This window comes from Typopeltis vanoorti, chromosome 9 (genome assembly GCF_054136105.1).
Source record: "Typopeltis vanoorti isolate ZY-2024b chromosome 9, IOZ_Tvanoo_1.0, whole genome shotgun sequence".
Classification (NCBI taxonomy): Eukaryota; Metazoa; Arthropoda; class Arachnida; order Uropygi; family Thelyphonidae; genus Typopeltis; species Typopeltis vanoorti.
Window position 1 is genome coordinate 11,013,303 of NC_143557.1, and position 13,795 is coordinate 11,027,097.

General features: G+C 36.7%; 1 protein-coding gene across 1 annotated transcript in view; it reads right to left on the minus strand.

Moving 5' to 3' along the window:
• Usp7 (Ubiquitin-specific protease 7) overlaps positions 1 to 13,795 on the minus strand; it is a 747,694-nt gene that overhangs the window by 386,982 nt on the left and 346,917 nt on the right. Inside the window, exon 16 of the mRNA XM_090397965.1 lies at positions 1,988 to 2,119. Within this exon, the coding sequence (XP_090254091.1) occupies positions 1,988 to 2,119 (132 nt within the window). The remainder of the gene's footprint in view (positions 1 to 1,987; positions 2,120 to 13,795) is intronic.

Consider the following 13,795-nt stretch of genomic DNA (forward strand, 5'->3'; position numbering starts at 1 on the left):
TCACCTCTGGCTTCCAATGAATAGAGCAATGGGCTCACACTGAGTTCATCTATCAGCTAAATCCACAAAACACCCATTTCTGAAAATGAAATGGGGTGTTTTGTGGATGCAATTTCTACAACCTAATCGTTGGAGAGTGGGTATGCTATTCACTCAGGCAATGAAGCCAGCAAATACAGTTAACTCTCGCTACAGCAAATTTGCACACTTGCATAAACACACTACATTAGCTTTACGTTACAACCCCCCCCCATTTACTATTTAGCACGGTAATGAAGTACCACGCAATATCAACATCACGTGTAGCTATTATAAATGAGCACCCCTAACCTCTGTACGTAATCAGTAAATATTTGCCAGTAATTGGGAAATGTGGCAACATAAGCCAATTTGACCACAGTCAGATAGTTGGGCCCAGAGGGCACATGCCAGTATTTTGGAAACAGACTTATTTGTCTCCTGCAATACTGTATCAAGGGTGTACCAGGAATGGATTAACCTTGAACAGACATCTAGCAGAAGAGCTTACGATGCTCAGCCATGTGTCGTTTATCCTATAGGTGAGCGTTGGGTGTCACAACTGGTATCTAAGCAATGATATGCAACAGTCACACAGCTCACCCACTAGTACAACCCATTTCCTCTTGTATCATGTACTGCATTTGCTATGCCTAGGGTTTCATGACCAGAAACTAAAATGATGGTGGCAAAGCAATGCAAACAACATCTCTCATGGGCCAAGGAATGTTGGCAATGGGCCCTCAACAGACGGAAGAAGGGGAACTGGAGTGTAGTCCTGTTTCCTGCTGCATCATGCTGATGGCCAGGTTCACATTTAGTATAAACAGCATGAAGCCCGATCCTCTGGTTGCAAGCTGGAGTTCAACAGGCCAGTGGAGGTGGTGTTATGATTTGGTGAGCTTTTTCCTGGCATACCCTAGGTCGGTAAGTTATCATCCCATAAACACTGAATGGAATGGCAAACACTACAGGGACCTGTTAGCTGACCATCTCCATCCATATCTGCAAGAGGTCTACCTTGACCACAGAGCCATCTTTCAATAGGTCAATGCACCTTGCCAGGCTTGTACAACAACTGAGTGGTTGGAGGAACAACAACAAATTCACCATGTTGCCTTGGGTCCCAAACTCCCCTGTATAACCAATTGAACACATGTGGGATATGCTAGAATGGGGTGTGAGAACTGTGTATCCTCTTTCACGGAATGAACATGAACTGATGGAGTTGCTGCAGTGGAGATGGGTTGAGTTACGCATAGAAGATGTTCAACAACACCTTGTGGAATATGTTCCTAGGCACCTGTGAACCGTGACTGCACAGAGAGGTGGACCAATGCATTATTAGATAGGTGTTCCTAATAGAAAGCTAATCAGTGTGGTTTGTTGGTAAATTATGGTAAATTTTTTTTGCAATAATATTGTGCTTGTGGGGAATGTTCTGGTTGGGACTTTTGCAGTTTGGATATATTGAGTAAATCTGATTTAATAGTGTAGGTCAAGTTTAGCCTGAATGGTGTGGTTAACAGATACAGTTATTTTATCTCTGGAAGAAAAAGATGTCTCGCATATCTCTGGCACTTTCTTCAGCAAAATTTATTTAGACTTAAAGTGTTCTGAAGAGCACATGCTAATTCCAGAAAAGTCTTTCACTTTTGAATATTCATTGTCATATTTGTATTATGCTTGGACACACTGCCATTTTCTTAAGTGTATGTTGCACATTCAAGACAATTCAGTTTGACAGTAAAAAAGAGAACCCACCTTAGAGAATCCACAGATTACTGATAAGTCAGAAATGAGTATTATCAGACATGAAAAAACGACACTAATCTCTCATTCATCCTACTCTCAAATAAATGAAAACTGTTTAATGAGCGCTCTCTCACACACATATACACAACTATTCTTATTATATTTTTTTAATTTTGCTTTATATATATATTCATATGGTACGGTATACACTTACCGGTAACTTGCTTTCTCAGAATCAAAGAGATCTGTACCCTGATGACCACTAAAGTTATCTGCAGTGACAACTTGTACATTCATATATAAATGAGCCTCATTCCGTTCTTTTCGTCGTAAAGCTTCTTGTCGTCTTAAATATTTAAGCAGAATAAAATGATACAAAAAACAAAGAAAAATCCAGTATTATTATATAACTATTAATCAATAAGAAATTATATAGAGGATGGTAACATTGCACCTACTAAATTTCAGGTGTTTCCAGATTACATATTAAAAAAAAAAAAAAAAATCAGAAAGTGGTTTGTTGTCCCTCCCGTGTAATATTTAATTATGCAGAATTTTGTTGGTTAATAATATCCATAAGTAAGTAAGTAAGTATAACTGTCATGAACAACACAGAATACATTATTTTCTGTATGGTACAAACTGACAGAAAATTATTTTGTGTGAGAATTTTTAATATACTTCTTCAAAATTAATGCTCACTGCTTCACACATAATAATCTGTAAGATTACATTTCTTTATTAAAACAGAAAGTATTCACAAATGCAAGAAAAGTAAATAAAAGCAACAAATATTTTAATACAAGTACACACCCCAGCTTATAACCAAAGTTTCCATGAGAAAATTCCATTTCAAATACACAATTTCCAATAGATCATTATACATGTCAACTTTATGGTCTATCATGATTTTATTTCTTTCATTTTCAAATACACAATTTCCAATAGATCATTATACATGTCAACTTTATGGTCTATCATGATTTTATTTCTTTCATGTCAGCAGTCATGATTATCGCAGGTAACTCAATGCTAGTTCAATTTTATTTGCATCTTTGAATTTTTTTGTTGTGAGATTTGTCAAAAAAAACTTATTTCTTCTAAATGGAAAAGTGATAATGAGTTGAGCAGTAATAAAATTACTGATATGGAATATAAGTTAGCCATTCTGAAAACAATCAACCCAGTAAAATGTTTACTTCTTTAGTACAGAAATGTTGCAGGACAAACTTATACCTCTTTTAATCCATTACAGTGAAACCCAAAGGGTTTTTAAGAATGACAGTAAGGCTCTGCCATATTTCCAATCAAAGAGCATACCATGGATGATTGTGCTCTTTTCATAAAACTGGTCTGTTTGATGTTTTATCTTGGAAGTAAAGGCCTATTCAAAGTATTCCTTTAATTAAAAGTTTTATTAATTTAAATATTTCACTACATCTGGTCATCTGCAGTATTTAAATTATCTGAACCCAAAAGTTGCTCCCACCATCCCAATCTATCTTATCCAATCAATGGACTGGAAGAAAACTGAAAACAATAACTACAATAAAAGTTGTGACGAGATAAATGACATAGGCACTGTGACGTAGCATTAGACTACTACTACTGACCTGACGTATCATCAGAAAGAGGATCATCAAGCCATATGATGATGATGGTTGAATACACTCGATAGCTGAAGGTTTTTTTTTTTTTGACAAAACCATTTGGAAGAACATTGTAATCGAAAGTTTTAGTCCTTTCGTTCAATGTTGCTCCAGAAGTTGTAATCTTTGGTGATCATATGGGTAACTTTAATGCTGAATTCTAGCTGAGGATCATATTCCGTAATTTTGTCCTTTAATGCTTGTGCAATTCGAACACTGTGGCAAATTCCAGTAATGTTCACACTGTTGGTTCTGCTTCAGTTTCTTCATCTTCTTCTGTAGATGACTCAACAAGTTCTTCCAATTCCTCATTTGTTAACACTTCTCGGTGGCCTTCAATATGTTCTTCCACTTCTTCATCAAGCATGTCAGCAAATCCCCTTCTCCAAAAATTTATCTTGCTAGATGAATAATTTTCCTAACTTCTCCATCAATCCCCAGGAAGTCTTTAAAACTATTTCATAACTTCACCCCCATAAGTTTTCTTCTGGAAATTATTTACAGTTTCTGGTTTTAATTAATCCATTGCAGCTTTGATGAATGTTACTGCATCAGCAATAATGAGCGATTCCATGCACTGCATTATGTCCAGATTAAGATCTGCATCAATTGCTGATCAAATGCAATTAAATACAAGGTGGGGGCATGTAGCTAGCCTTGACAAACCAAATGATGCCCTGGTGAAGAGGCTGAACCAATGAGGTTGAATTTGGAGGTAAAAATACAACCTTGACATTTTCATTTTCATAGCAGCTCAGGATGGCCAGCTGCACTGTCTATTATTAAAAGGACTTCAAATTCCAACACTACTTCTTCCAAGTATTTTTTTTCACTTCCAGGATGAAGCATTGGTGGAACAATTCCATAAACAAGATGGCTGTTATCCATGCTTTCTGATTACATTGCAAGAACACAGGAAGATAATTTTTGTTTTTGAGAGCATGTGGGTTCTTCACTCTGTACACTACGCCTGACTTTATCATAAGTCCAGCAGTGTTGCCACATAGTACCAGAGTAAATCTGCCCTGCCATGACCCTGTGACTCCTCTGCACTTATATGAATGTAAGTTCTATTGAGCATCTTCTTCCAGAAGAGACCGGTTTCAACTTACACTCTGCCAGAAATATGGGAGCTTCTTCATCGGCAGAGGCAGCCTCTCCAGTAATTTTTATATTTTTCAGTCCAAACCTATTCCTGAATCTGTGTAACCATCCCTTACCTGCAGCAAATGGCTTGATATCATTCATTTTGAATGTGACCAAGCAATTTCCTGTATATACGCTCAATGCTTTCAGGTGCAACATGTTGCTGTCAATTGGAACACATTTTCTCTTCATATCTTCCACTCACAAATTTAATTCCTTTTCCATCCTAACTAAGTACTTAAGTATTAAGGCCATCACTTTTGCAGTTTGAGGTACAACAGCAAAAGTAGTACAAATTTCTTTTTCTTTCTTCACAATTTCACAGATAGAAGATTCATTCTTACCATAGATCTTAGCAACCTCAGCATATGATTTTTTTTTCCCTTCTTGTTAAGAACTTTCACCTTTCCAAATAAAAGAAGCACTTTAGGCTTCTCTTTGGTATATCTGAATTGCCAGCACTCTTATGCTTTAGGGCAATTAAGCAGTACAATACTGTAAGGGTTAACTGAATACAAGCACTGAGATACTGTGACAGTCGATCTGATAATCAAGACCACTACTAAGTGACTAACAGGTGTGTAGCATATACAGAATGGATACGCTGGACAAAGGGGTGATTCGCATCATGGGTGAGATGGCACGCAATTTAAAACATATGAATTGCTTACAAAGATAATCTGCCTTTCGGCAGATTATCTTTGTAAGATAATCAAATAAAACAGGATTTACTATCTCCCGCTCAATCAATATGAATTGCTTATTTCTGGATATTTCCATTTAATATTTTCAGACCAGGATTGACTGTATTTGTAAATGAAGCTTTTTATTGACTTGTTTTGTTGGGTTCTAAAATATCAAATGGAAAAGAAACTGCTGTCAGTAAATTACACAAATTAATGTACATAAATCAACTTAACCCCAAAACTAGCTCTTTAAAAAAAAAAAGGTTTCACTAAAAATTCAAGCTGAATACTACTGTTTCTGTATATAATATGTGCCACAGATTTCATATTAATATCATTTCCTCATAAAATGGATGTGTAATCTTATTAAGCAAGAGATTCATAAGAAAAGGATGATGTGGAAGGAATACCGTGTGCATAAGAATGATGTGCATTATGAATATTATAAGCAGCAGACTAGAATAGTCAACTGTTGTATGGAAAGCAAAGTCTGAGTATGAAACTAACTAGCTGTGTATGCTAAAGACAACCCACAAGAATTCTATCAATATGCTGCAAATAAAAGAAAGAATGAAAATGAAAGAATAATTCTTCTAAATCCAGATAGTGTGAGGGTTACAGATGCAGAAGAGGTTGTTCAGCTAATGAGTGCCCATTTTGTTAAAAGCTTTCAACCCAGTATACGTGACATTAAGCTCACTGCTACCTCTTCACTGGATGAAGAAACTCAGGTGTACGAGGACTAGGTATTAGACGTGTTGCATAAATTAAATAAGAATTCAGCAATAGGGACTGATGGGATATCAGCGTGTGTGCTAAAAGAGGGTTCAGCTGAACTGGCTATTTCTTTGACCAGGCTGTTTAATATGAGTCCCAGAAGAGGGAAGATTCTGCAGGAATGGAAAGAATGTATAGTAATTCTATTGAACAATGGTGGTGTAAAGACTGATGTACCCAACTATTGATCAATTAGTATCTCAAGAGTGATGGTGAAAATTTTGGAAAAATTGGTTAAAGCTTGCATTCAGAAATGGGTTGACAGTGAATCTCTACTTTACATTGAGCAACATGAGTTTACTAAGGGAAGGACATGCTTTTACAACTTGCTCACATTCTATAACAATATTATAGAATGTGAGCATGTTCAATGTAAACATTGAACTAGAAACGGGAATGGATACACCATGATACTTTTGGATTTTGCTAAAGCTTTTGGACAGAATACAGCATGGTATGTTGTTGCATAAATTCGAGAATATGGCTTTGGATTATAGAATATTAGTGTGGATAAAAGGATGGCTAACTGACAGATATCAAAAAGTGTTAATGGGGGGGGGGGGGGGATCTACAAGATTTAAGGTAACCAGTGGTGTACTACAAAGAATGATACTGGGAAGGATTTGACAAGTGGCATACAGCTATTTGCTGATGATGTAAAGATAAGTAGGGTAATCAGAAATTCTGCTGATATGCAGTACTTGCAGAATGATTTGAATAGGCTGGAATTGTGGGAATGAGAAAATGGATGTCACTTCAATCTCAGTAAATGTAAAGTCATGCACTTTGGTATGATTAGATACCCAATGTCATATTATATTGGTGGGATTATGCTTGAAGAAACTGATGAGGCTAGGGATCTTGGAGTGTTAGTATATAGGAAGTTGAAGTTCAGGTGCCATGTAGCAAAGATTGCAAATACAACTCAAAAGATAATTGCAATGCTGAAACGAATGTTCATAAGTAAAGATATGGATGTCATTTTACCTCTTTACAAGGCGTTGATAAGACCTCACTTGGACCATTGTGCACAGGTCTGGTCTCTGTTGTGATTCTGATATATTGGAAAGAGTGCAAAGGAGAGTGTTAAAAATTATATCAGGATTATGGAATACTGGTGTTATGAAGACAGATTGAGAATTTGTAGACTGCAGACACTAGCAAACAGGAGAAAGAGGGATGATATAATTGATACACAAACTTTTGAAAGGGTCATATAGGATTTTGACTGATGGAATTTTTCAATTTATGGAGGGGTGGGGAAAAGGACAAGAGGGTATCCTTGGAAACTGAGAATGAATGCCGCTAAGAAGAGGAGATGAAGGCTAAATTTCCCCTCTCATAGAGTGATGTGGGATTGGAATGGATTTCCATTGGATGTTACGAGTGCAAGCAGTGTGAATGAATTCAATAATAAGTATGATAGCTGGTGTGTGTAGTATGTAGCCTCCCTCCATCACTCCCTGAAGGTCATCTCTCTTAATAATAATAATAACAATTACCTTACTAATTTTTAGAGGCAGCAACATGCAACTACATATAACCCAAAATACTGTCCACAAAATTTGAAAGGCATATATTTGAAATAAAATTAATTGATATCATAAAAATTAAATAGTGCTATATTAAAATTGCAATTAGCTCTGATTAATGTGCAGACCAAATCTGTATCTAAAAAAGTATTCATTTTAGTCAAATAAGTAAATAAGACCTAGCATTCATTCTGCAATAAAAAATAAACAGTGTTTTGTCACCAGCTGAAAACTAAGTTTTACTGGATTATTGGTTTCTTGGAATTTCAGCAACAGCAACTAAGGCTACAAACCAAATGTACTTCACTGTTGCTTGTACTTCAGGTCAGTGTTGCTGTTTTGTGCAGGAAAAAATGTTTCTTGGGAGGAAGGGGGAGAGATGTCCTTTGTTTGAAACTGGTTAATTAGCCTACTAAAAAGTCTTTATAAAGGTTATTTTTATCCTAAATTCAATTTAAACACACCTTTCCAGCCAAATTGGTTTCAATACTGACCATGTTCGGTGTTTGTAAGTGTATAACTGGCAGAGTGCAAGTACAGTACTTTGCATATTCCAAATTGAACTGCATAAAATAAATAAATAAATAAATGGATTTTGCATCCTAGGCAGGATTTTGGTTTTGAAGCTAGGACTTTCCTACCAAATGGCAGTTGTCAAGATTAATTATGCTACAAACGGTCATTATCTTACATAATCTGCTACATAAATTTAAGTTGGCTGGTATATAATAAACAGAAAACAGATAAGATATGTGATGCAATGACGAATTGCTAATAACATGAATCCTTTCTTTTTAGAGTTACACGGTGATCAGCATTCATTTTAAAAATTTATGGAATTTACAACCGTGTTAAAAAACTTTTTTTTTTCCATTCCCCCTCCTATATCCAAAAACACACAACACTTCATAAACACCATCAAAGACATTACATTAGAAAAAGATGATTTATTAGTCAGTTTTGACATCTCCCCTCTTCACGAATGTCCCAATCAATGACACAATCCTTCTCCTACAGAAAAAATTCCTCCACGGCGCTATATCAGGCACGTATTACGGTTGGGTTATTTTGTATGGCAAAACACCTTCTACTTACAAAAAGAAGGCACAGCCATGGGCTCGCCATTATCCCCCTCCCCTATTGCTAACTTTTACATGGAACATTTTAAGCAACTTGCTATAGTTGCTTAAAATGTATAGGTTCCTCCCCTCTAAAACCCAAAGTCTGGCTTAGATACGTTGACGATGTTTTCGCGATCTGGTCCCATGGTCGTCAGACATTAAACACATTCCTTAGCCACCTAAACAAACAACACAAACACATACAATTCACAATTAAAATTGAAAAACACAACATACTTCCGTTTCTGGATACACTTGTCACGTCTTCCCTCTGGGAATCTTTCCTTCACTGTTTACCGGAAACAAACACATATGGGACAATACATACACAAACTCCTACCACCATCCAACACAAAAACTAGGTGTCATCAACATGCTAAAAAACAGGGCTCAGATGATCTGTTCCAATGAACAGGCACTGAAACACGAATTTAAAATTATCATTAATACTTTACAAAAAAATGGATACAGCCCAAAACACTATTAACAAAATTCTCTATAAAACCACAATAAAAAACAAAGACAAACCAGACTACAGTAAAACTATAACCATTCCCTACATTAAAGGAACATCAGACAAAATAAACAGAGTACTACAAAAATACAACCTCAAAGCCACCATCAAACCTCCTGCAAAATTAAAAAGCTTGCTCAACTCATCCAAAGACCTACTTCCTCCACTAGCCCACCCTGGAGTATACCGGATTTATTGTACTTGCAACATACCATATATAGGAGACACAGGACGCACAATTACTATCAGACAAAAAGAACATAAACGACACATTAAATATAATAATTATGGTGAAGCTGGCGTTTCTGATCATGCCCTGAATACCTTACACAGAATTGACTGGAAAAGCACTTGCTGTCTACATCGCACTAAAACGTGGTATGAACGGAAATTTAAGGAAGCCTGTGAGATCATTATCAACCAGCCCAATCTGAACAATAATGATGGTCTAAAAATCCCAAACATATAGAAAGTATATATTCGACCCTCGGAACGTTCCTCACTAAGAACAACTATAAACAGGACTGTAAAAAATCCAGTATCTTAAAAGCAAAAATAAGAATTGTAATACTAAAAATAGGACATCATTGTTTCTGAAAGAATGTTTATTCCTGTCATTGTAAATAGAATTTAGCTTGATGTATTTTTTCTTTTTCACTAGAGGTCATGCCAGTAGAATAACATGTGATCAAAGCCTTGTTTCTTTAGCTTACAGTTAATAATGTAACTCAGCTTGTTGTATGTTGATGTATGCTCCAGATGATGACCTTGGTGTAAAGATTGAAACGTCGAGATAATAAAAAAAGTTTCTAGCACGGTTGTAAATTCCATAAATTTTTAAAATAAAACTAATAACATGAAGTTTTCTTTTTGAAATCAGAAAAAATTAACCTTTGTGTGTGTGTGTGTGTGTGTGTGTGTGTGAAAGAGAGAGAGAGAGAGAAAAAAATAGTGTTTATAGCTTTATGCAGCACTTTGTACACTCCAGAATAAACTGCATAAAATAGTGAGAAATTGTTAAAGTAATAAAAGACAATAGCCTCATATACAAAATTCTATACCATGATGAAAGCATTATACTCGAGTAAATACCCTGAAGTGAACTTCTGGCAGTATAAATTCACCTTGGCAAAGCAGGCAGACTAAGCTAGTGTTTTATAATCCACTCCTCCAACTTATGTAACAGCCCTACAGGCTGAAGCCTGTCAAAAGCTTTAACAAAGTCCAAATTATCACATGCACGCAATTTCTTTGTCTAACTCAACTGTTACATTATAATTATAAAATTTGATCAAGTTACTCAAACATGATCCTCCCTTGGTAAACCCATGCAGCTCATTGCAAAGTACAGATTGTTTGTCAACTCCACTTTTCCAAAATCTTCACCACCACACCAAAGATACTGAGAGATAGATAGTTAGGCACATCAATCTTTGCACCATCCTTGTGCAATGGGAGTATCATATTCTTTCCATTCCTGTGGAAACTTTTCTGTTCTGAGGCTCAAATTACACAGCCAGTTCATTTGAAGACTCATCCTCTTTAACTTCCTGTGTCCACCATGGAGTTCTGATTTTTCTATCCTTGCAGACAACTTCACCACATGCCTCTCTGGCTGAATCAATTAGGATTTTCTTCAAGACTTGCCACTGAATCTCCAAGGTTTGGTTCCTGTTCTCAAAACTCTTTCATCTTTTCTTCAATCATGTTTGTGTATTTTAGTCTACAGTTCACATCTGAGAGCTGCACACAACTTTTGTTCACTTTCAAACTTTCTTACATGTTCTTCTTTTCGATATGAAATTCATTTTTATCCTGCTCAAGACTAAATAGTGATCACTTCCAATTTCAAATTATCTGTACAGTTTGGTGTCCTGCACCAGGGAGAAAACATCACTATCAATAATAACATAGTCAATGAGACTTTTCTTATTCCTTGCCTCTTCTCTCCATGTGAATTTGTGCACAATTTTATGTTGGAACATGGTGTTAGTAATAACCAGTCCATGTCCTGAGCAGAAATCCAACAGATATTTGCCATTATTATTAGCTTTGCTCTTTTCTCCAAATTTTCCCAAAATATTTTTGTATGTCTGACAATCACTTCCTACTCTGCTATTTAGATCCCCAACAACGATCACCTTTTCCTTTTTCATCGCGTCAGCTGCTTTCTCTAAAGCCTCAAAAAAATTCCTTCACTTCTACCTTAGTAGAACCTGCTGTGGGACCATAGGCACAAATAAGTCTCATTGTCCAGTTCCCCATTCTGATATTTGCCCACATCACTCTACTTGAGACTGCCTGCCATTCAAGAAGATTAGCCTGGTATTTAGTGTTGAATACTATGGCTACTCCTTCTTTTCCTTACTTGTCATTGCCTGAATATAACATTTTCTATTTATTGATCAGAAAGAACTCACCAGTCTTCGGTGATTTCCAAGATAGGTATAATCACACATTCCATTTGTTTGGTTGTCTGTTAAACTATTTGCTTGATTATTTGAGTATAATTCTTGGTAGAATTTTGTTGCTATTTTGAGAATTTCAGGTCTATTATTTGGTTCATAACCAAATTCATCTACTAAGATACCCAACAGGGTGCACCACAAGAAGGTGAGGACTGGACATTAGGTCAGAAGCCCTGGTTGGTTCTCAACATTCCTTTAAAGGCTTGTGGAGGTCTCCTCTCAGTTATACAGCTTTGTCAATTAAGCACTTCTTAAACACTGAAAACTAGATTCTTTTATTGGACTACCCAGAAATACATGGCTTGAATACTTGATAGGATTTTAAACCGAGTGTGGAATAAAGGACAAAGCTGTATAACTGAGAGGAGACTACCATACAGCCTTTAAAGGAATGTGGAGAACCGACCAAGACTTTTGAACTAATGTCCAATCCTCACCTCCTTGTGGTGCACCCTGTTGGATATCTATCTGGATACTGAAGATGGGGAGGAAATTTGGGATCCAGCCGACCAAATTGTATTCTTATTGGCTTAAACAATAAATGTAAAATGCCAAAATGTTACACTAGTAACATTTTGGCAGAGAATACTTGTGTTGCTAATCTTTCCTCTCACATTCTGTTTCAGTGACCATACCACCTGAGATTAGCTCTGTGAACACATTCCTGGATGCTAACAATGTCAATTTCTTTCCTGATATCCTCATTTTTAGTATGATATTGCCATTGATGCCATCTGTTCACACCCCTAATCTTTCACATGATTCTCATATCTGTGGTCTCTAGTCATTAGTCAAGTGTTTTATTTCTAACCCAGCTCTGATCAAAAAGTTAAAATTGGTTTGAACACCATCCCATATACAGCTAATTTATGTTTTGACTAATTTCTCTGTTATTTCATATAAATTCATTCAGCCGACTTCTTTTACCCTATTTTCCTTTTACACTAGTGGCCAAAATTGTGGAAACCCTACTGGTGACTAGTCATTGCGATAGTAATCCTGCTCAGTACGAGAGGAAACACAGGTTTGGACACATGGTGACCAGTGGTGCGAAGCTACCATCCATGGGATTATGACTGAATGCCTCTAAGTCAGAATCCCATCTAGCCGCTGCAATGATACCATTCGTGCCGCATGTGTTAAAAGGCAGTGCTAGCCAGAGTTGCCTTCGTACTATTACGGTGCAATCGCTCTGGCGATGAGGCCACTAGAATTGAAGCATCAAGGTAGCTGTTGAGACTATGCAGCAGCAGCTATTTCCTATGCTGCTCCATTCAGGTGTGACATGCAGGCACCAAATCGTCTGCAGACGACTAGGTACTAGTCTGGGTGTCGTGCTTAGAAGAGCAGCCACCATATTGCAATCTATTGAGACTCATCCTCTGATAATAGAAACAGGAGTTTCTATTATCATATTGAAAACTCTCATAATGGGAAAGTACAAGGAAGATAAATCTCCCTTGGAGATTTATCTTCCTTGCACTTATTAGGTGATTGACATAAAAATTTCTTTTCTCTGTACATTTTCAAGTCAACCCTACTAAGCATCTTGACCTGCTTGTCTCTTTCTTGCACTGTTCACTTTATTTTTCCACTTCTTCCATCTTGTTCTCTACTATGAATGTACATAATTCCTCCCTTTACTAGTTAGCAATACTACCCTTTCCCCACACACACGGAGATACAGAAAACAGTTTTAGTCTCTCTACTGACTTCTGACTAACAAGTTTCTTTAGTCGGCTCCATATATTTTCGATTGGGTTAAGGTCTGGGCTATTCCCAGGCCATTCCAGCAGTGGAATATGATTATCTTGAAACCACTTTTTGCACACAGCAGCAACAAGACATGGAGCTGAATCCTGTTGAAATATAATTGCTTCATTATCTTGGCAAAGATCAAGTGCGGAAGGTTTCAGTTTGGGCTCAAGTATTTTATTTATGTATTTTGGGGCATTTATATTCCCATTAATCACGCAAATTCTGCCCACACCTTTTGATGTCATACAACCCCAGATCATAACGCTAAGTGGGTGTTTCACGGTAGGTTTAAGACGCAAATCTTCTCCGATTCTTCTCCTTACGTATTTTATGCCATCACTACCAAACAGGGAGATTTTGGTCTCATCACT